Source organism: Schistocerca gregaria, chromosome 8 (genome assembly GCF_023897955.1).
Source record: "Schistocerca gregaria isolate iqSchGreg1 chromosome 8, iqSchGreg1.2, whole genome shotgun sequence".
Lineage (NCBI taxonomy): Eukaryota > Metazoa > Arthropoda > Insecta > Orthoptera > Acrididae > Schistocerca > Schistocerca gregaria.
Genome location: NC_064927.1, coordinates 169,325,313 through 169,349,638, shown reverse-complemented (window position 1 = coordinate 169,349,638; position 24,326 = coordinate 169,325,313). Strand labels below are relative to the sequence as shown.

The following is a 24,326-nucleotide window of genomic DNA, read 5'->3' as shown; positions in this document are numbered from 1 at the left end:
TTATTTTTGTGTAGGGGTTATGATGTTCTTGATGAATTATATGATGATTCTTCCTTGTGGTGGTCAGATGGGGTTGACCAGAACCTTGCCAATGAGTGCAACCCCTCTTACATACCCATGCAGTCCAATACTGCACCACTGTCACATTCAAATGCCCTACACATCTATAGCCATTTTAACTTTCACAGAGAATTGCAATTCATACCCATCAATAGCGTGTACATGTATGAAGTCACATTGACATCTGACAATGCCACCTGTGTGCTTCACTTTTTGTTGGGCAGTGTACTTAGTCTGTCTGGTGATGAATGAGCTGGGATGACAAGCACCTATTTCTGTTCCATTTGATTGTAATTCCTCTTCAGCCTAAGTGGCCATCTTACCAATCATCTTGGTAGAATCTTCTGGCTTGTCAGTCATTATAAAGAATACTGATCATAACAACAAGTGAATGTACTGTCTTATAATAAATAATAAACAGGGTTAAATTTTATTGATGGACCACTCAATTTCATGGCACCCTTTCTCATTCATAAGGTAATTCTTCTCCGACTTGGAGGTACTAGAGGCATAAGCAATCACTCTTTGAGTGCCCTTCTCAATTGTCACGTTAACTGTTCCTCATAAAATTTGTTTACTCCCAGCCATATTTGTGGGAAAGTAATAGCCATTTCACCTGTCACAGAGAACTGCAACTCATACCCATCAATGGTGTGTACATGTATGAAGTCACATGGATATCTGACCATGCCATCTGTGTGATTTGCTCTTCTTGTTCGGCAGTATGCTTAGCCTGTCAGGTGCCAGAAGTAATTTCACAATGCAACATTGTTCACAGGATGACAACTGTTTGCAATTCTCAGATGAATGGCACCATAGAATATCTGAAGAAGACATTGATAGATACAATCTCTGTTCTTGGACGTCAGTCAGAGAGACTAGGATACAAAGCTGCCTGTACTAAAATTCAGATACAAGACAGGAAATATTGCAGGTTTGCCACAATTTTTCATTTTCCTAATGAAGAAACTCAAATAACAATGTGTACTTTGATTTTCTTTCAATTGGGTAATGCTGATGTATGCATACAGAATGTGAACAATAAGTTGAGGACAGTGAACACAACAATGCCAAAAAGCAATCTGGCTGCTACAGCTCAGGTTGCCTAACGTGAATTTTTACACCTGTGCAGAAGGGTGGGCTCTCAGAAATATTATTACAGCACGACATTGGCTGTCTCATAGTTCTAAGGCATAGGTCAACAATAGGAGCTTTCGATACTTGAATGTTAGGTTATCTATGAGAATACAAACACCCACTATCACTGCTGTACAAAGGACCAATAACTAAATTCAGATCCAGGAAGCTATGGTGCACTGTGAAGGAGTGGGTCTCTATTTTGTAAGGAGAGGTAGGAATGCCATGAGCTGTACACCACCCATTGTGATACAGTGGTTACAGTAGATGGCTGGTGATGTGTGGGTCAACCATTTGATTACTGCACCCTATGAAATTTCCTAGAACATTTTATGTTATGTGTAAATTAGAGCACTGACGCAAGCAGTTCAGCTCTATCTGCACTTCAGCTCTATCTGTACACCCCCCAAAAAAATGGCAATGGCACATGGCTGCTGAATGGCCACCCATCCATGTGCAGCCCATGCCCAACAGCTCTTAGCTTTGGTGATCTGGCGGGAACCAGTGTATCCACTGCAGCAAGGCCATTGCCAAACCCTTTACAATTGGTGACAGTAATATTCGACATTTTTTTTTCCTTCCTTTTTTTCAGGCTGTATTATTTAATATTCAAAAATCCATAGCAATTATTTTTCTAGGACCTACTACTAGCCATGATTCTCTGACATATTCATCTCACATACCTATGCTCCTGTGCCCATCTGAGTGCCACATCATCTATTATGAGATCTATTATGAGTCATAACACCACAAATTGTAGACTGCACTGTTCGAAAGATAATTGATGGTATTATTCATGCTGCTCCAAGATTAAGGAGACAAATAGCAAAAAAAAAAAAAAAAGGGCACAGATAATAAGTATCGGGAAGTCTTCCGGCACCTGATAACTTACATTTTTCTGTTTATTATGTAGTAGCTTACAGCTAAACAAAACTAAATCAAAAGTTTCATTGTTAGTAAAAAATTATTTTGACTAAGACACTTTTGGAAACTGTACAAAAATTTGATTATGCGGATGCACACCTGAAGATAGGAACGAAAGCAAAATTTAAATTGAATTAGTAATTCATTCAAGAAGATGAGAAAAATGAAAATATATGAATGGAATATGCTGTTGTATAGGATTGAGACCAGGACACAGGGAACATTGTCAAAAAGAACTAAAGCTTTCAAAATTTGATGCTGCCATAAAATGCTGACTCTATGTTGATTAAAATGGCAATGTGTGAAGTACTGAATGAATGGAACAACAGGGAAAGACCCAGGCAGAAAGATATTGAACTGCTGATGGACAATATAGGACAGAAGGAGAGACTCATTACAGACAGATAACAAAGAAAAGTGACTAGCCCTATTGCAAACAAACTCACAGCTTAAATGGAAGAAGACACATTCTGATCTTTGCAGCTGTTAAAAGGCAGTTACGATGTGAATTACCACATATAACTAAGTTAAGGAATACACTTTGTGTATATTTATATCTTATCCCATTCGTGGTGCACATGTTAATGTGATGTCAGAAACATGATGAAATTAATGTCATGTGTGGATGAGTGCCTACGGTTCTCAAAAAATAATTACAGATCACTTTTCACATTTGTTGGCAACACTATACAGTACAGTTTCATTTTGATGTCTTACCATGAATGGTTTATCTCACAGTGGTTCAATGGAAAAATAAAACAAACCTGTTATTACTGTTTCAGAATTGTATTTTAAATTAATGGCATGAGTTTACAATATACAATAGTGATTTAATATTCTATAATTTAAGAGCCATCCCTTTATAGAGAAATGGCTAATCAAAAAGTTGTTTTGACATGATCATGATATGTGATAATGGGTGACTGATCTAAAACAGTCTTTTAGTTTTCTGGTGTGCATTAGGCAAGGTACAATCTGACTAATATAAATAATAATGAAGGCACACCAGTTCTTGGTAACATGCCTTTACTCAAAGCAAATACATATCTCATTAACATCATTATGACTGCAATTGTTGAAGCTGTCAAATGATTGTACACATACAAAATAAACTGATGACTGTATTAGTATCACTGTTTATTTAACTTCTCTAGCTCATTGTTGATTATATTTGCAGTTTCAGCCTCTGCTACAATAGAGAAATGTGTTCCAGTAATAGTGTGGATTCCAACAATATTTTTGCACATCTGAAATGTAAAAGAGAAACATAAGCTAGCTTTTAATCTATATCTTGGGAAGGCTGCTAAGGATACAGCATCTATTTGTCATCATAAAAGAGAAACATTGACATGAAAAAAAAATGAAATTAATAGTCACTTAATGTTTTAAAACTATTTTGCTTAAAGTAAGTGAGTGTTTCAAACAGTGGTCAAATATATACAATTACTTCTCTAACCTTATTCTGCATAAAAGGGTGTTTCACACAAGGCTCTTACAGAATAAAAGTCCATCACAATATATTGTTTCAAACATCTGCCAGTCCAGCACTTAAATCTCACCAAAGTTCCCATGAGGAGAGTACAGGGAGTCAATATTACTCCAGCAGTCATACTACACAAATATAAAATTTTACGTACAGGTGCCAAATAGTAGATATTGAGAGGGAAAAAAGAAAAGAAAAAAGATGATAGGAAGAAAGAAACGTGATATAGGAAATCCATTTTATATAACAACAAAGGAAGATTATGGGCCAGGGTCTTGCTGGTAACCCTGCTATAAGAAATGAAATGGCTAAGGCCTGGAAGGAAATTCTCCTTAGCTGAGTGGTTAGTGTGTCTGACTGCTCAGGTTAGATTCCTGGCTGCATTGGAGACTTTCCCTGTGCAGGGTTTGCTTGTTATGTTGTCCTGATCATCATTTCATCATCAACACCCCAGTCATCCAATGTGGTCTCAACTAAAAAAGACTTGCAACTTGGCGGCCAAACTTCCCCAGTCTGGGAATCCCAATGACCAATGCCAGATGATCATTTCATTCCACTCCGTTATGAAACGAGCTGTCTTGGCATCTGCTTTAAGCAGTCTGGAGAAAACACAGGCAATGTCAGCTGGCCTCCATGTTTATCTGATTTGATGCCACTGGACTACTTTTTCTTTGGTATAACTCAAAGGCAAAATCTATGCATAAATTGCAGTGACCCAAAAGAATTTAAAACATCACATTGTTATAACCTATTGAATGATATTGAAGAAATCTCTTCAGTCTATCCAGAAATCACTGTGCCAGTAACTACCAATATGAATTACAGTAGGTAGTGGGTATTTCAACAGTTGATGATATGAACAGAATTTTATGGATGTTTTTTTAACTACATTCTTTTGTGATTTATGTTTTGTGCTGAAGTAATTTTGCATTCTAAATCTATATCTTGAAATTAAACTCGTGAGTCATAATTATTATTTAACAGTTTCCCTTCCTCAATGCCTTGTGTGAAAAAAGAGAACAGAACTGTCACTGTAGTTTACTGGCGACTCATCCTTATAAGCTATGCCATTTGCTTTCCAGTTGGTGTACTGGTCCAGTCACATGAAGCCAAGTGTGATTATTCTTTACTGTAAATTAAAACTTTTCTTCATTATTCTGCTGTTGGGAGATGACTCTCTTAGCTGCATCAAACTTGAGCACCTCATCAGTCTGACACAGCAGTTCCGTATAACACAAACAGTTTTATTAACTATGTTTCACTTTTGTGTAAGGCTACACTCCAAACAAATAATATCTAAAATGTCTTCCTATCTCTTAGATTGCTTTAGGTGTTAGAATACTTTTCAATGATTTTCTTGGTATTGAAAATCTGCATTTTACATCCTCTTTACTTCTGCCTTCATAAGTTATTTTTCAACCCAAATTTGAGGACATGCTGAAAAGTAATGCCTCTCAATTTTTAATGTGTAAATGCTGAAAGTTTTTTTTAAAAAGAAAACAAACATTCTACATCTTTATTATTCATGTCTATATATTTGCAGCCCTCTGCCACTATAGGATTTTGAATTCAGCGTGTAATATGGTGGTGTGTAACATAACTAGGTCAGTTCATGAGAAACAGTGAGCTCTAATTGAGTTCTGAATTCAAAGAGTTTGTCCACCCACAGAGATTCTCTCCTTCAGCATGATAATGCCAGACTGCACATGAGCATTGCAACAATTCAAACTCTGTAACTCCAAAGATCAAGAGAATTACTGAGGAGAATAACTATACTAGCACACTATACTTCTCACTGGAAGAATTAGAAACCGCTATATGCTCATGCTCAACAAAGAACAATAAAGCTGCTGGATTAGATGACTTGAGGATGGAACAGATAAAAATGTTTGGACCAGCAACCATGAAGTGAATCCTAGATATGATGAACACCTGTGTCTCAAGATTGCAAGTACCAAAGATCTGGAGGAAAACCAAAGTTGTGGCCTTACTGAAACCTGGGAAAGAACCAACAGATATAAAAAATTTCTGACCGATATCACTCCTAGGCCATCTATATAATGTTTTAGAGAGGATGATCCTGAATCAAATCTCGGACCAAGTTGACCAAACACTGATCAGAGAACAATCATATTTCCACTCTGAGAGATCTTGTTGTGGATAGTTCTTGAACTTGACACAACACATAGAAGATGGATATGAACATGTGCAGATCACCAGTGTCCCTTTTGCTGATCTTACTGCCGCATATGACACCATCAATCACAGGAAACTTTTAACAAAGATTTATGCCACCGCAAAAGACTTCCACCTACCACAGGTTATGAGATGTCTACTACAAAACAGACATTTCTTTGTTACTCTACAAAACAAGAGGAGCTGATGGAGGACACAGAGAAATTGTATCCCCCAAGGAAGTGTACTAGCCCCAATGTTGTATAATAGTTACACTAATGACCAGCCAGTTAGTCCTATCACAAGATCGTTCATTTACGCAGATGACACAGCACTTGCTGTACATGGCAGAACTTTTGAGGAGGTGGAAGGAAAACTCACAACAGGTCTTAAGGCACTATCTTACTATTATGATAGCAACTACCTGAAGCCAAACCCCTCTAAAACACTAGTGTGTGCATTCAACTTAAAGAACGGAGAAGTTCAGAGAAAACTGAGAATAACCTGGAGAGATCAACTGCTAACCCACTGTGACACCCCAAATTACTTTGGAGTAATTTTGTACAATTCCCTCACCTTCAAAGAACACTGCCCAGATACAAAAATGAAAGTCTGTGCTAGGAATAACATTATTAGGAAACTGACAAGCAACAACTGGGGAGTACATCCACATGTCCTCCATACATCTGCCCTTTCTTTGTGCTTCTCCACTGCTGAGTATGCAGCACCTGTATGAGAGAACTCCATCCATGTTAAACAGGTACATATTGCACTTAATGAAAGAAGATGAATTATAACCGGCTGCTTGTTGGCAAACCCTGTTAACAAAATCTACTACCTCATGGGCGAAGCACCTCCAGACATCCATTGGGGAAAGGCTGCTGAAATAGAAAGAAAGAAACAGGAGATGGACCAAAGACACCCCCTGTTAGGAGGAGAACATCAAACACAAAGACTCAAATTGAGGAAAAGTTTCCTTTGGACTATGCAACCAATTCAGACAACACCTGCAAACCATCAGATACAACTCTGGCATAGCTTATCATCAGAGAAATACTGGGACTACCAAAAATAAGAACTTGCTGCAGGTCATCACCTCCCACACTAGTTCACCTCCCATATGAGATGTGGAAAATCCTCAATAGACTGAGAGCTGGAGTTTCTTGGTGTAAGTGAACATGAAGAAATGGGGATACATCTCAGGGGATGAACTGTGTGAGTGCGGCGAACCTCGAGACCACCTGCACCTACTCAACTGCACGAAGCTATCAGAACCTGTTTCCACGGATGATCTGTTTGTCGCCAATGATAAGGGAGTCTGTGCAACGGAATTCTGGGCAGCACATGGAATATAAATATGCACATACACTTTGTAATCATTGTATATATGTATGTTCTGTTCTGAACATGAATAAATAAACAAAAAACAGTCCAATGCCTCTGGCTTGCTGTCATCGATCATCTTCCACACAGTCCTGATATGGTTCATCTAATTTTGATCTGTTTCAAAAACTGAATGAACACCTTTTAGGACTTCTCTTTGATAGTGATGAAGCGGTGCAAGCAGATGTGAGGTTTTGGCTTCATCAAGAAAGTGAAACATTCTGCAATGAGAGTAGTCTCTAGTTGGGAGAAATGTGTTCACCACTAGGGTGACTATGTTGAGAAATAAATATGAAGACATAAAGAATAAATATGTAGACTGTTAATAACACTTGTATCATTTAAAAAGCTTTAACCATTTTCACATAAAAAATTGAGAGGTAGTACTTTTCAACAAGCCCTGGTAACAAAAATGATCTAATACTTTTAGTGTCTCATTTCATAATGTAATCCCTCGTTATCACGTGATTCATTTTGACTTCATTCCATTGCTCATATCCTTTGCTGATGTTCATATTATAATATTTTTTCAAGATACTATTAGTTCCGTCCAATTACACATTTTTTAGCTTTACTAATTGCTCAGTGGGAAAAAAGAGGTGTGTGTGTGTGTGTGTGTGTGAGAGAGAGAGAGAGAGAGAGAGAGAGAGAGAGAGAGAGAGAGAGAGAGAGAGAGAGAGAGAGAGAAGCAAAGCTGCTGAATAACTTATTTTTAATTGTACCATCAGTTTCAGTCAGAGATCATTTTTCAGTAAAGCTTTTGTTAGTAACATGTGTCACATATATATCATAAAACAGCTGTCAAAGGTATATTACATTATATTTTGACATGTGACTGAAACTGGTCATACAGTTGAAAATAAGTTATTCACCAGCTTCATGTGTTACAACGACTTATCGAAGCTGTGTAGCCCAACAAACAAAAGCTGTCTTAAGCTGCAGTCTGGTTTTTGTATGAGCTGTAAACAGCTTTTTACTGCCTGTATTTTATCCTTGATAACTTGGGGTGATTACAAAGAATGTAAACCAGTAAATATGCTAACAATCTTTCTTCAATGTATTTTCTAAGACAACTGGAAGGGTCAGTATTGGCTTGCAAGCTTTTACATTCTTCTGGAATCCAATCTGGTCTCTCCCTGGCTGGTGTCTGCCAGTGTATCCACTACTCTGCAAAATATTTTATGTTTGTAATTTGCAACCATGACTTGTTAAATTGGTGGTTTGATAATATATGGACCTGCCATCTTTTGTATCAGGATTATAGGATGGCTGATCAAGGGGAGAGGACTAAATAGTGGAAACATCGGTCCCATCAGATTGGGGAAGGATGGGCAAGAAAGTTTCTGTGCTCTTTCAAAGGAACCATCTCAGCATTTGCCTGAAGCAATTTAGGGAAATCATGGAAAACCTAAATCAGGATGGCTGGACACATGTTTGAACTGTCGTCCTCCCTAATGTGAGTCCAGTGTGTTAAGCAATGTACCACATTGCTCGGTCAGGATTATTAAGTTCTTCTAGAAATCTGAGAGTATTTCAACTGCCTCATGTAGCCAATGCTCAGATGGAACAGTTTTGTCATGGTTCATTCTTCCATGGATATTAATAATTCTAATTAATAATTCTAATGTGGTCTACACCTGGTGCCTTGTTTCGACTTATCTCTTTTCGTGCTCTGTCAAATTTTTCTCTCATGTTTCTATATATTCATTTCATTTTTCAGCATTTTCTTCTTTCTCCTTCACTGTGCTCTCAAAATCCATACAATTGTTTCTCTTTTCTCCAACGATTCTTTCCATTTTTCTACCATCAGTCATCTACGTTGTCCATAAACATCCTTACTTCTACAACTTTGCATTTCTCCTTTAGTCTTTCCTGTTCTTCCATTTTGAACTTCTTGTCAGTCCCAGGTTTTAGATACATGTATCCCATTTTGCCTGTTACATTTATTGCCTTTTTATATTTTCTGTTCAGTCACATTTAATATGAGTTTTGTACTAAGCCTTGTCTTCGGCTTTCAAAGCTACCCATTTATCTTCTATTCTATTCCTTTCTCTTTTGAGTCAATTTTGTCAAAACCTCCCTTTGAAACTTTCAACAACCTCCGTTTCTTTCAGTTTATCAACTTCTCATTACCTTACCTTCCTCACATCTCATTACCTTAACCTCCTACCTTTCAGCAATTTATTTAGCTTTAGTCTAAAATTCACAATCTATAAATTATGGTTAGAGCCTATGTCTATCTCTGGAAATGTTTTCCAGTTTAAGATCTGGTATCTAAATCTCTATCTTAGCATTATATAATCTGTCTGAATCTCTCCAGTGTCTCCAGGTCTTTACCACATATACATCCTTCTTTCTTGTTAGCAATGACTGAATTGTGCTAAGTGCAAAATATATAGCTTGACTTTTCATTACAATATATATTCATCTACTATTCTGCCTAATAATTTCAATCTCTAAATAATGTTCTATATAATTCTTCATCTAAGAAAACTTAAATACAGTTATGTTGCTCTTTAACAAATGTGAGATACTGAATGTTTTATATTGCCGATGTTCGCTGTATTAAATGTACATACAATGTAATCCTATGAGATAAAATAATAATCAAACAAAAATTTAGTAACCCCTGTGAACATGAAAATGAAAGAAACAGACATACTGATATGCGTAACATTGCACACATCTGGAAAGCATACCTCTGACAGGGAAGCTGCCGATATGACAGACTGATCATATGAAATTCCATAACAACCCAATATGAGGACACTTCACACACCTGTAAGATTTATTTGGAACTGTGTGTAATATTATAATGGTGCAATGATGTAGTGATACTTGGGCACAATTCACAATTGTACTTACATCAGTTTCAATAAGGAAATACTATCGTTTTGTTTTGGAAACTAATGGAAAATTTAATCTGTTGTCACACTATGCTGATTTTGGATGCTTTTCTTTTGAGCTTTGGCAAAAATACCTAAATTAGTACCAGGAATAAAAGCACTTTACTGGTTCTACACTGCAGCAGTCACAGGCATTGCAAGCTGTACCAGCATTTTAGTAATTTATGGGGATCAGGAAGACTGGGAAGTATATCAAAAATACAACACATTTTCAGGCAATTAACATCAAATAGATGGATCATCAGCAGGCCTTTTTCCTTTCTATGAATCCACTGTTATATTACTTGGTTCAAACATTAGCTCCACATCCATTCTCTCATTAGCTCCACATCAATTCTCTCTGTGGTACCATTGTCCAAAATATCCTCTTTATTATGCGACCATTTTTCCATAAAAATGTATTGGTAGCAGAAAGGCCATAATTCTTGAACACCTCAGGTCAGATACTGTAAGTTATGCATCTTTGATTTCAGATTTACAGTAGTTGAGTAGAAGATGTGTGTATGTGGTCAACAATATGTGGAAAGTTTCATACATGATGTAGTTATTTGCTTAGCCACAGATTGTTCATGAATCTGAAGTATTGCGAGCTGTGCAACAAAATTTTCAGCAGACTTTGCCATTTCACATATGGCCCAGAGGTGTACAATGGGTTTCTGTAATAAATTCAAAAGTGGTAAACAAGATTCATTCAGTGGCAGCTGAACAGCCTCCATCTCCACAAATGCGGACATTGTTCATGGTGATATGCTTTGTTTCCAAGTTATCCATACTTTTTTTCCATGCATCTCAGATGGTAATGTCCACATTAAGAGGATGGGTATTATAAGTGTTTATGCAGATGTTGTACTGCAGCATGGTGGCACTGGGCATCAGCTCCAGCCAATTCAAACATTTCAGGAGATGATCAACTGCTGCCAACAACAAAATATTGTTACATGCTGTGAAGGTGTGAAGGCATTCCAGCGACTCTTCTGTTTGATACCAGTGCCTCAGATTCAACCATTAGCCAGTCTGCATATTTTAGTGTGGATGGTGTCTTACTCAGTCAAGTGCAACAGGTCATGAAGTGGAATTATTAGGTCATGTGCAGTTGACAAGTCACTTATAATGATGTATCTTGTACATCATAATTTTTGGTTGCAGTGGGTCTGTTGGTCGAGAACATTTTTTGTCTCAATGTGCTTCTGCCTTTGGATTTTCATGGGCTCATCGGTACACTGTGAAGCCATTGATACACTTTGCATGCAATTTGCACCCTAATTTAACTTTGGTGAAGCCAACCGCAAGTTTTCAACATTACAAATCTTGCCTGATTCTTTTGGTTGTTGAGGGTGAGCCTCACTGTGAATGCTTTTCTCAAACATGGGATGAGTTTGTTGATGTTCATAAGTAGTTGGAAACTGCTCTGACCAATGACAAATGATTGGCAGCTGTTGGTAATTAGTGTGTTGGAGCAGTTCCCAGAGTTTTGTGCCTGTGATACCTGTACCAGAGATACCTTAAGTACTGCCCTATCCTGTGGATCTTGTCTCCTCTGCAGAAAGCACAGAACCTGTTGTTACTCACCAACTTGACTGCAAGTGGCATAGCAGTGGTAGATCTAGGCATCCTGTACAGGCTGGACATAGACCAGGAAGGATTCAGGGTGTAATGCTGAGCCCCCTAACCAACAAGTTTGAGGTGGTCCCTTTCACTGAAACTGAAACATCGGGACTCACTTCATCTGTTTTGGGGAAACCAATTTTGACTGGTGTCTAGCAAAAGCAAAAGTGTAGGGGGGGGGGGGGGGGTATATTAATTGTCAGCAGTTCAAATATATGGTTAATGACGGTATCCCTTACGGAAATGCCAGCAAGGAATAGGAAAGGACAACACCAGGAATACTCAGTGTTTATGCTGGGGGCCTCATTCAACATGAATGAGGCTACTCCAGTAGCCACTGAGAGAACAGGGTGCAATCAACCATGGATTGTGGAAAGATGTTTGTTGTCTGGGCCCTTTGGTCATATTTGGGGCATTCCAGCGAGTGGCAGAGAAGGTTGAGAAGACCAGCCTTGTGCATGGAGTTTCAATGAAGTTCACAATTTGCACCATTCTTCCCAGAACTGATAGTGGCCCTTTGGTTCTGAGATGATTTGAAGGACTGAACCAGAGGCTTTGATGGTTCTGTGACAATATAGGTTGCGACTTCCTGGATGTGGGCCATATGATTGAGAACTGTACAAATTCTAAGTACAAAAAGCTGGTTGAAACTTGAAACTGTTGTAGTGAGATTTTTGGGAAACATTTAAGTTTATATTGAAAGGATTGACTAATGGGAAATGGAAGTGGTGTATTTGTCACAAGAGACAAGAAACTCAAATCCACTGAATTAGAAATTGAGGCTGCATGTGAGACTATTTGGGCAAGGCTCCGCATCAGGGGTGAGTATAAAATGGTAATTGGACCCTTCCATTATTGAGCAGATTCAACTTCTGATTTCACTGAAAACTTCAGAGAAACACTCAGTTTGTGTGTATGTATGTTCCCCAACCATACTGTTATCATCAGTGGTGACTTTAATTATACAACTATCAATAAGGAAAATTACAGGTTTTTGTAAAGGTAGGTGTGATAAGACATGGTTGAGACATTACTAAATGCCTTCTCTAAAAAGTACCTGGAACAGATAGTTAGGAACCCCACTCATGATGGAAACATATTGGATCTAATGGCAACAAATAGACCTGACCTCTTTGGGGATGTCTACATTGCAACAGGTATCAGTGACCATGACATAGTTGTGTCAACAATGATTACCAATGTACAAAGGACAACTAAAACAAGCTGAAAGCTATGCATGTTCAGTAAAATAGGTAAAAAAATCAGTAGTGCCATTGTCAATGAGGAACTTGGAACTTTCAGCACAAGGGAGGAGCATGTAGAGGAACTGTGGCTCAAGTAAAAGAAATAGTTGACCATGCACTGGATAGATATGTAGCCAGTAGAAAAATTCATAATGTTTGACAACCTCTCTGGCATCAGTCACTGTAAAGAAACTTATAAAAAAACAGAGATAACTACATAATAGTTGTAAAATGAAGCATAGGCCTATAGAGAGACACTGAATGAAACACATCTGGCTGTCAAGAGAGCAATGGGTGATGTCTTCAGTAACTACCACAGCAGAATATTGTCAAATTATCTTTCACAAAACCCAAAGAAATTCTGGTTATACGTAAAGTCTGTTAGTGGCACCGAAGTTAGTGTCCAGTCCCTAGTGAATGAGAAACAGCTGAAATTGTCCAAATTGAACAAAGCTCCAGGGCCCAATAGAATGTCTGTCAGATTCTGTACTGGTTTTGTGGCTGAATTAGTACCTCTTCTAACTGGACTCTATTATAGATCCCTTAAACAAAAAAAAAACATGCCAGGTTTTGGAAAAAACACAGGTCACATCTGTCTGAAAGAGGGCTGGTAGAAGTGAACCACAAAACTAGTGTCCAATATCCTTGACATTGATTTATTGTAGAATCTTAGAACATAATCTGAGCTCAAACATAATGAGGTATCTTGAACAGAATGACCTCAATGCCAATGAGTATGAATTCTGAAAACATTGATCATGTAAAACCCAACTTGCACTTTTCTTACATGACATACTGAAAACTCTTGACCAAGGCAGTCAGGTAGATGCAATATTTCTTGATTTCCATAAAGCAGTTGACTCAGTACCACACTTATGTTCATTGTCAAAAGTATGATCATATGGGGTATCAAGAGAAATTTGTGAGTGTTTTGAGGACTTTTTGGTAGGGAAGACATTGTACGCTATCTTGGATGGAGAATCATCGTTAATTGTATAAGGTGTGCCACAGGGAAGTTGTTGGGACTCTTGCTATTTATGTTCTACATTAATAACCATGCATACACTAATAACAGTAACCTCAGACTTTTTGCAGGTGATGCACTTACCTATAATGAAGTACTATGTGGCAGAAACTGCATATTCAGTCAGATCTTGATAAGATTTTAAAGCGATTCAAATATTGCTTTAAATGTTCAGAAAATTAAAATTTTGCTCTTCATAAAGTGAAAAAAAATAGTATTCTATGACTGATAATGCTTCACTGTTGGAATTGGCCAACTCATACAAATACCTGGGTGTAACACTTTGTAGCGATATGAAATGGAATGATCACATAGGCTAAGTCATGGGTGAAGCAGGTGGTAGATTTCAGTTTATTGGTAGAATACTGAGGAAGAGCAATCATTCTATAAAGGTGATTGCTTACAAATCACTTGTGCGGCCTGTTGTAGAATATTGCTCAAGTGTTTGGAACCTGTACCAGATAGGACTAACAGGGGATATTGAATGTATACAAAGAAGGGCAGCATGAATGGCCACAGGTTTGACTGATCCATGGGAAAGTGTCACAGAGATGCTGGAGAAACTGAACTGGAAGACTCTAGAAGATAGATGTAAACTATCCTGAGAAAGTTTACTAACAAAGTTCAAGAACAGGCTTTAAATAATAACTCTAGGAATATTTTGCAATCCCACCTCTGCTCCCATACGGACTGTAAGGATAAGATTAGATTAATTCCTACACATGCAGAGACATTCATACAATTATTATTCAATATGCTCCATACTTGAGTGGAATATCTGGTTCAATGGAACAGACTAGAACAACATGTTTTGTCCTTTGTTTCCTACCAAGTGAGGTGGCACAATGGTTAGCACACTGGACTTGCCTTCGGGAGGATGACGGTTCAATCCCTTGTCCGGCCATCCTGATTTTTCCGTGATTTCCCTAAATCGCTCCAGGCAAATGCCGGGATGGTTCCTCTGAAAGGACACGGCCGACTTCCTTCCTCATCTTTCTCTAAGCTGATGAGACTGATGACCTCACTGTCTGGTCTCCTCCCTCAAAACAACCCAACCCAACCCTGTTTCCTACAGATGTCGGGCTCACTGTCAGTGGTAGTTAGGAAGCCTTGGGTGTCTCTTTGGTTGTATGGAAACTTCAAGCAAACAATTAATACACAGTTACACATTGATTCTAATCCCTTGCATTATCGATATAAACTTTTTCCAAATGTTCTGCACTCTTCTGTACGAAATTTCGGACGACTGCCACCTGGTTCTCTCTTCCTGCAAGCTAAGGGGCACACCCATGTACAGTGATCTGGTTTCACCAGCTATTTAGTAACTCCACCAAAAGTACTAATGGAAGATATGGATGTATTGATATGTGTAACATCATCCAAATCCTGGCAAGCTGCCAATATAGCCGGCCGATCGCATGAATTTCCTTAGTGGGCTGATGTAAGACAATATGGTGGCTGTATTGCTCTCAGTTAATCTCTTGTTACAGAATGTTTAATAAATGTGTGTTGCCCATAAAATGAGGGTTACAATAAATGCTGAAATCTAAATTTTCTTCTCTTTCTAAATAATAAACTGAAGCCAAAAATTGTAGTTCACATATATAACTACTGGGCATTAACTAACTTTCTATTAAATTATTGGCATTAATACAGGCCTGCCACTTAGTCAAGAATACTGGTTTGCATAATGCATTTCACAATGCCTTTCAAATAAAGACTGTTTCTGCTGCTGCTTATGAATCTAGGAGTTATAACATAGATGGTAGAATCAGAACAGAAGATTTTTTTTTTTTTTGTAAATTTGCTTTCTCATTATATTATCTACACCTCTGTATTATATGCCTCTTTCAAAGTGACGAGTAACTGTATAAAACATGAATAAAAACTATTGTTATTATTGTTGTCGTTGTTGTTGTGTTGTTAGCCTCTCTATTAAATGCTAAAAAAAAAAATTTCTGCATTTAAGTTGGCACCCGACTAATGGACAGATTTTGCCAATATCTTTCAGCTTGCTGATTCATGGGAGAAGAAACATTTTTTAAAACCTTCATTTAAGACCATGTATACGCTGTATAATAATTGATCAAAACTAAATTTTCAATAAGGCATTGGATGTAAAATGTCTCATATCTAAAAATAATATCTTGAAAGACACAGGCAGTCTGCCCCAAAATTGTTTACAAATACAGAGATCACTGAATGAGAAGGAAATATAAGCTAAAGAAATGGTAGAATGTAATAAGATAACTCACCTTTTCCAGGCCATATGCTTCACCAATATCAGAGATGGCACCTCCTGTTGACTTAATTAGGGTTACTGGAGACTGAATAGTTTTGTATGGATCACTTCCATTGACAACTTCTGACAAACGACTGGCAATTGTTGAGCAAAATGCACGTGCTTGACGACTGTTCTGAATTTCACTATCTGGAAACAGTTTCATAGCAATCTCCACCTGTTCCGATTTTTCCAAGCCAGCAGCCTGAGTCTGTAACTGCAATATCAATCAAATATATTTTTGTGTCCATATTTTTGACATCACAAATACTTATGTAATTTGCAGAGGCTAAATAAGACAATAAACAACAATAAACACTTTGCACAAGATGGTTCATATGTAGAGTTTGTTTCCTGATACTAATATAAATACTGGGCAAGTTATCAGTCCCTGTTTATTTTGTGCATCATGACAACAGCCATAAATTTAGCAGGGATTCTGAATTTAATAGCTTTATACAGTACACAATATCTATGGAAACACTGCAACAGGGAGTGTATAATCAAAACATTCATTTTCTCTAAATCAGGTGAAAGTAAGCAAGAGACTTCATTGGTGTTCTAATGATCACAGGGTCCCAACTACTGGCAAGTGGCATCAAGAAATACAATTCTACAAGTCTTCAGTGTGCTTCTAAATTGTTCCTTGCAGCATTAAGTATTACGGAGGATGCACTCCAGGTAAAGAATGTAACCCAAACAATCTTCTAGCAGCTCCTATAATAGTTTGTATGGTTATACCACTACTATCAACAAAGTAAATTCTGATAACGAATATCCATTCATCCCAATGTCCTGGTGCCATTTACCCAGCCAATGCAGGGTCAGGACTGGTATAGTACTTCTCCAATTGTGTGGAGGACTGACTGCACCTATATACAAGTTATTATTACTATAGTGTTTCCACTCCCAAAGGCATTTTTAAGCAAATAGCAGCAGCTCCTACCCAACACTCACTGGGGAGAAATAATGACTCATAATAAGTAATACATATTTATTTCAGTCTTTATAAGTATTCTCTAGCTGCTTCTCAACATAGTTGTCACCATTATTAACACTTTGGAGGCAAAGCCCATAAAATGCAGACTCTGATAGCCTGCCAAACAGCCCACAACCCATGTTTTTACAGATGTGCTTCCTGGATGTTTCCCTTCTCTCATTTCCACATTTTTAAGTGGGCTGCACCAACTCAGTTACATCAACTCTGTGAGGTGAAGTTTAACTAATGATACAGCTCCTCACAAGTAAATTTTCAAGATTGAAGAAACCAATGTTGATTTTTCAGAAGATGGTGTCAGGACTGACAGAGGATGATGTGGATTATAATCAAAAACAAATGTGGGAGGTTGTAGGTGAAGAACGCTGATAACTTTATACTTGGTATATTTATCTGGATTTAAATTGAATGAGCATTCAATTCATAATTCAGAAGTAAATTTTGTGCAAGAATTAAAAAAGGAGAGCATCCTCCAAACACTACAGACATAAACAATGGAATTACTCCTCAGTATGTCATGACTAAAGAGTTTGGAAGACCAAATGCAGAGGGGAGAATTTTACACTGTACGGACTCTGAGGAAGGTTGGATGACAACTGATTACATAATTGATACTGATATCAGGAAAATGCCTAGCAACAACACACTATATGACAATGATCTGTGGACACCTTGGAAAAATCTAAGATCTCAAACTATGAACCCATACATCAGGAGTCTGCAGGCTATCAACTGGGAACCATTCCCTCAAAAAGATCGAAGACAAGAAATAAGGGACATGCAGACACTAAAACAATGTGTATTGTGCTGTCAGAGAGATGAAAAATTAAATGGAAATGTGCAATGCAAAGGCACAGTGTACTGCTGTAATGAATGTAATGTAGCACATTGCAAATCACCATGATGTGAAATCTGTCACACACATCTTTCACAGAAATTGTATCTAAGACTTCATTATTAAATTACAAGGCATGTCTGGACAATAACTACTGTTTTGGAAAAAACCTCATAAAACTTTTTTTCAAACAAAAATTTATTTTGATAAGAAAGAGGATTTCTTAAGCAATTTTTCTACATAGTTGCCACCAATGTTCAGGCATCTGTCATAGAGGGAAACCAAATTTTCAAAGCCCTCTTCATAGGAAAATGCACTTCTGAAAACAGCCACTGCTGAGCGTCATTTTTTTGTGTTGTCATAGCTGTCAAAGCCCATCCTCCAAAATCACGCATCAAGTTCAAGAATAAGTGGTTGTAAGAAGGTGTGAGTTCAGAGCAATTCAAAACAAAAGTCATGGAATACCTAGTCAAGGCACTGTGTTGCTGGTGTCATTTAAAACCTTATTCAACAATTTGGTTGGGAGCAGTTCAGTCACCTGTCACAGAGCCCCAATCTCACACCTTCTAACATGTGTTCTTAAACCTGAAATGTGATTTTTAAGAAAGCAATGACAACATAAAAGACAGTGTTCAGCCTTGGCTGTCTTCCCTGGTGGCATCTCTCTATGAAGAGGGCATAGAAAAATTCATTTCCTGCGATTACAGATGGCTGAGCAATGGTGGAAACTATGTAGAAAAATAGTTTAAGAAATTCTCTTTCTCACAAAAACACATTTTCATTTGAAAAAAATGTTTTTATGTTTTTTTTCCAAAATGGTGTTTACTTTCTGGACATGCCTCATATTTCATGCAACATAATCAAATCGGTTTCTGAAAAACTAGAGAATGTACTTGTGACCAGTTTTTCCTTCTTTTAAAAAACAATGTTGTCAGTAAATTGCTTTACCTTATCTTAATACAAGAACAAAATATTACATCGCCATTAAACTAGAAAGTGGAAATTATCAATAGTGTTGATGCGCTACATTTGTAAACTTTGAAGGGTTGAAGTTGTTTGAATATGGTAAAAACAGCCAGACCTTTGGGTATAGTTTCACTTGTCAGAAACTTGTCACCTTTCTCTTCATACAACTGGAGCAATAGTAATGGTGCGGCCAGATATCTGGTTTTGTGTTGATTTTCCAGCTGCCTTGATATGCATCTTGTATATACATTATGAAAACCAGGCCATCAGATGAAGATTTCATATAGCAGTGAATAAGACTTTTGGGGAGTTGACCAGAACATTCCAAAATTCTGAATCTCCAGTTCTACAAAAGTGCTTGCCCTTACTTTGCATCAGTTCTGGCGTTGCCAGGATAGAACTTCCACTACAGTCTTGGTTGTGGATATTTGCTTGACCTACAGTGAAGTGCCTGACCATTATCCGACTGTATTGTCTCTCTTCATGTCAGATCCACATACATGTCGCAACTGTTAACAGATGTCTAATGAAGTTTCCTTTTGAGCTTGCAAAAATCAGACATCCCATAGCTACAGAAAGTTTCCAATTGTGGAAATTAATATTAATGCTACCATTTTGCCCCAGTCTCTGAAATAACAACTATCATCGAGCGGTGCTCATAAATTAATATAACTTGCACTTCGCAGGCAAATTTAGAATCATCTAGTCATACGAAGATAATTATGAAGTTCATATAAAATGAATGCAACTAAGAACAAAATATAGCTACAAAAAGAAAGAAATTGACCAAAAGTAACACAAGTGATCATTTTCACATGATGTAAAAATACACCTATGTGTAAGTCTTGTATACAAAGTCAATTTTTTGTCTTTATTCAAAACAAACAAATCAATAATCTTATATAATTTTATATACTTCCAAAAATGTCATTGTATATGAAGACCATTGCCAATGTCAACATAGTCTTAACTGTTATACTTGTTAAAAATGACTTCACTCTCTTCAGAGTTCCTTCTTTACAAATTGTTAAGTTTCTATTGCTCATGTGATCAATAAAACAAGTAATCATTTTTCATATTTTCACAAAGGTCTCAGCATCAGAGAAATACACAGTAGACTAAAAATTTATACATGAAAATCTTTCCATCATTTGATGTGATATTTATTTTCTCATGGTGGTTTAATTTGTCATTTTCAATTTTCTTTCTTTACAATGTCAGTTCTACCATAACATGTTCAGTTTCCTGTATTACTTTGTTCATATTTCATCTTTTTGTTTCGACACATTTTGGAACATTTCCAATATATACTGAAGAGCCAAAGAAATTGGTACACCAGCGTAATATTGTGTAGGGTCTCTGCAAGCACACAGAAGTACTGCAACAGGCTGTCTGTAAATCCATTAAGAGTATGAGGGGATGCAGATCTCTTCTGAACAGCATGTTGCAAGGCATCCCACATATTCTCAATAATGTTCATGTCTGGGGAATTTGGTGGTCAGCAGAAGTGTTTAAAGTCAGAAGAATGTTCCTGGAGCGACTCTGTAGCAGTTCTGGACATGTGGGGTGTCGCACTGTCCTGCTGGAATTTCCCAAGTCTGTCAGAATGCACAATGGACATGAATGAATGCAGGTAATCAGACAGGATGCTCACGTACATGTCACCTGTCAGAGTCATATCTTAACGTATCAGGGGTTCGATATCACTCCAATTGCACATGCCCCACACCACTACAGAGTGTCCACCAGTTTGGAGAGACCCTGCTCATATATGTAGGGTCCATGGATAATGAGGTTGTCTCCATACCTACACACATTTATCTGCTTGAAACAATTTGAAATGGGACTTGTCTGACCAGGTAACATGTTTCCACTCATCAACAGTCCAATGTCAATGTTGGCAGGCCCAGGCTAGGCATAAAGCTTTGTGTTGTGCAGTTAGCAACGGTACATGAGTAGGCCTTCGGCTACGAAAGCCCATATTGAAGATGTTTTGAATGGTTCACTCCCTGACACTTGTTGATGGTCCAGCATTGAAATCTGCAGCAATTTGTGGAAGGGTTTCACTTCTGTCCCGTTTAATATTTCTCTTCAGTCGTAGTTGGTCCCGTTCTAGCAGGATCTTTTTCTGGTCATAACAACATCAGAGATTTGATGTTTTACTAGATTCCTGATATTCACGGTACACTTTTGGAATGGTTGTCTGGGAAAATCCCTTCATTGCTACCTCAGAGATGCTGTGTCCCATCACTGCACTGACTGTAGCACCACGTTCAAACTCACTTTAATCTTGAAAACCTGCCATTGTAACAGCAATAACTTATGTAACAGCTGTGCCAGACAGTTATTGTCTTATATAGTCACTGCAGACCACAGTGCTATATTCCGCCTGTTTTCATATCTCTGTATTTGAATACACATGCCTATACCAGTTTCCTTGGTGCATCAGTGTATCTTTTACTTTTTGTTGTATCATTGCCCTTTTTCTGCAGATGATTGTATAACACAACCATATACTAAATCAATTTTACATCTTTAACAGATATCAATCACTTCACTGCTGTTTTTAATAGAACAGCCAATTTCCCTTTATTACGGAAATGATTTGCTATGATTATGTAAATTCAGTGAAACCACAAGAGAAGTTTCCATGCTTCACCCACAGCTGGCATTGACACTCTCCCTGACTCATACAAATGGACAAGTGCAGGCAGCTTGTCATATGCCAACAGAGCAGAGCAGTTGGTAACACTGTTACAAACTATTATCCTAGCAGTTTCATCACTTTAGAGTACAGTGTGAAGTCAAAGTATGAAGCTTTTAGGGAATGTACAATGGAACAGGTTTTCTTCCTTCATGAGGAACAAAGACCAGTAGTAATATAACACCTTCTCAAACTCATTCCTGTGGGAGGACTTTGCATTCAGATTAAGATGATAATCTGGGAACTTTAAGGAAATATTATGTGTGCATGGGTTGGTTGCGAGTGATGACTGCATCCTGTATGAGATGCTCTGATATTTTATTTTTGTAAAACATTTATATAATACAACATAATTATTTATTTTAGGGTATATGAAAATGTACTTATGCGAAAGATCCTAACATAATTATTAAGAGGAATTGATTTCTTGAGCTTCACAGAATCAACAGATATGTGTCGAAAAATTTGCAGTGAAAAAGAAATTCAGCTATGTGGTATGATCAAAACAGATCATGGCAGATTCAAATTGTTATCAACTTATCATGATCTACTGAATTAAGGCATGTGAATTTCCACAAAAGCCTGATTAACTCAAAAATAAAATCAAACAATGCAAAATCCAAGATGGAATGTAATAATATTATGATAAGGAAAGTTGCTACTCACCATATGGGGGAGGTGTTGGATCGCAGATAGGTATAACAAAAAGACTGTCAGAAATACATAAATAAAGTCTTTGGCCATTAAGGCCTTCATCAACAATAGATGTAATAACACACATGCAAATGCAACTCACATACACAACCACAGTCTCAGGCAACTGAAACCACACTGTGAGCAGTAGCACCAGAGCATGATGGGAGTGGCGATGGGGTAGGGGTAAGGAGCTGGTTGGGACAGGGAGGGGGAGGGATGATATGGTGGGAGTGGTGGGCAGTGAAGTGCTGCACGTTAGATTCAGGGTAGGGGAGAGGTTGGGGGAGGGAGGGGGGGGGGGGGTAGTGTAAAATGAGAGAAGTAAAAAAAAAAAAAAAAAAACAAAGTGTGATGGTGCATTACAGCTGTGTAGTGCTGTTATCGGAACAGGGAAGGGGCTGGATGGGCAAGGACAGTGACTAATGAAGGTTGAGGCCAGGAGGATTACGAGAATGTAGGTTGTATTTAAGGGAGAGTTCCTCACTTGTGCAATTCAGGAAAGCTGGTGTTGGTGGGAAGGATCCATATGGCACAGGCTGTGAAGCAACTATTTATATGAAGGATGTCAAGTTTGGCAGTGTGTTCAGCAACAGGGCAGTCCACTTGTTTCTTGGCATATTTGAATATGCATGCCTATACCAGTTTGTCGGTGGCCATTCATATGGACAGACAGCTTGTTGGTTGCATGCCCACATAGAATGCAGCACAGTGGTTGCAGCTTAGCTTGTAGACCACATGATTGGTTTCACAAGTAGTCATCCCTTTGATTGGACAGATGGTCTATTAGTGACCAGACTGGAGTAGGTAGTGGTATAAGGAAGTGTGGGACAGGTCTTGCATATAAATCTATCACCGGGGTATGAGCCATGAGGTAAGGAGTTGTGAGCAGGGGTTGTGTAAGGATGGACGAGTATGTTGTGTAGGTTTAATTGACAGCAGGGATGGGAAGGATAGTGGGCAGGAAATTTCTCATTTCAGGGCACAACGAATGGCAGTTAAAACCCTGGCAGGCAATTTAATTCAGTTGCTCCAGTCCCGGGTGGTACTGAGATGTGAGGGAAATGCACCTTTCTGGCCAGACGGTGTGACTTTGGGAAGTGGAAGGAGGCTGGAAAGATAAGGCATGATAGATTTGTTTTTGTACAAAGTTGGGAGGATAATTACGGTCTGAAGGCTCCAGTGAGACCCTCGGTATGTTTTGAGAGGGACTACATGTCTCTGGTGATGTGATGACCACAGGTGGCTAGGCTGTATGGAAGGGAGTTCTTGGTACAGAATGGGTGGCAACTGTCGAAGTAGAGGTATTGCTGGTGGTTAGTTGGTTTGGTATGGACAGTGGTACTGACGTAGCCATCTCTGAGGTGGAGCTCAAGAGCTAAGATGGTGGCTTGTTGGGTTGAGTAGGACAAGGTGAAACAAATGGGGGAGAAGTTGTTTAGGTTCGGGAGGAATGTCAATCCAGATCGCAAAGATGTCATTGTTAAATCTGAACCAGGTAAGGGGTTTAGGATTCTGGGCTTTTAGAAAGGATTCCTCTAGGTTGTCCATGAATAGGTTGTTATAGGATGGTGCCACATGGGTATCCATAGTTGTATTCTGGATTTGTTCGTATGTAATGCCTTCAAAGGAGAAGTAATTGTGGGTTAGGATATAATTAGTAATGGTGACTAGGAAGGAGGCTGTTGGTTTGGCATTAGGGATGTTAGTGTAAAGGGAGGTGGTATCAATCATGACAAGCAGGGCACTGTGTGGTATAGGGACAGGAAATAGCTGGTATCTTTTATACAGGAGGGCAGGTTCCAAGAAATAGGTTGAAGTTGTTGGTCTATGAGAGCACAGATTTTCTCTGTGGTGGCACAGTACCCAACCATAATGGGACATCCTTGGTGGTTATGTTTATGGACTT

General features: G+C 38.2%; 1 protein-coding gene across 2 annotated transcripts in view; it reads right to left on the bottom strand.

The window, feature by feature from the left end:
* Nucleotides 1–2,888: 2,888 nt before the first annotated feature.
* LOC126284872 (fatty acid synthase-like) overlaps nt 2,889–24,326 on the bottom strand; it is a 364,243-nt gene continuing 342,805 nt past the window's right edge. For both annotated transcript variants that reach the window (XM_049984111.1, XM_049984110.1), the window contains exons 36-37: nt 16,197–16,439; nt 2,889–3,368 (exon numbers count right to left, since the gene is read on the bottom strand). In XM_049984111.1, coding sequence (XP_049840068.1) covers nt 3,252–3,368; nt 16,197–16,439 — 360 coding nt within the window. In that variant the 3' untranslated portion in view covers nt 2,889–3,251. The remainder of the gene's footprint in view (nt 3,369–16,196; nt 16,440–24,326) is intronic.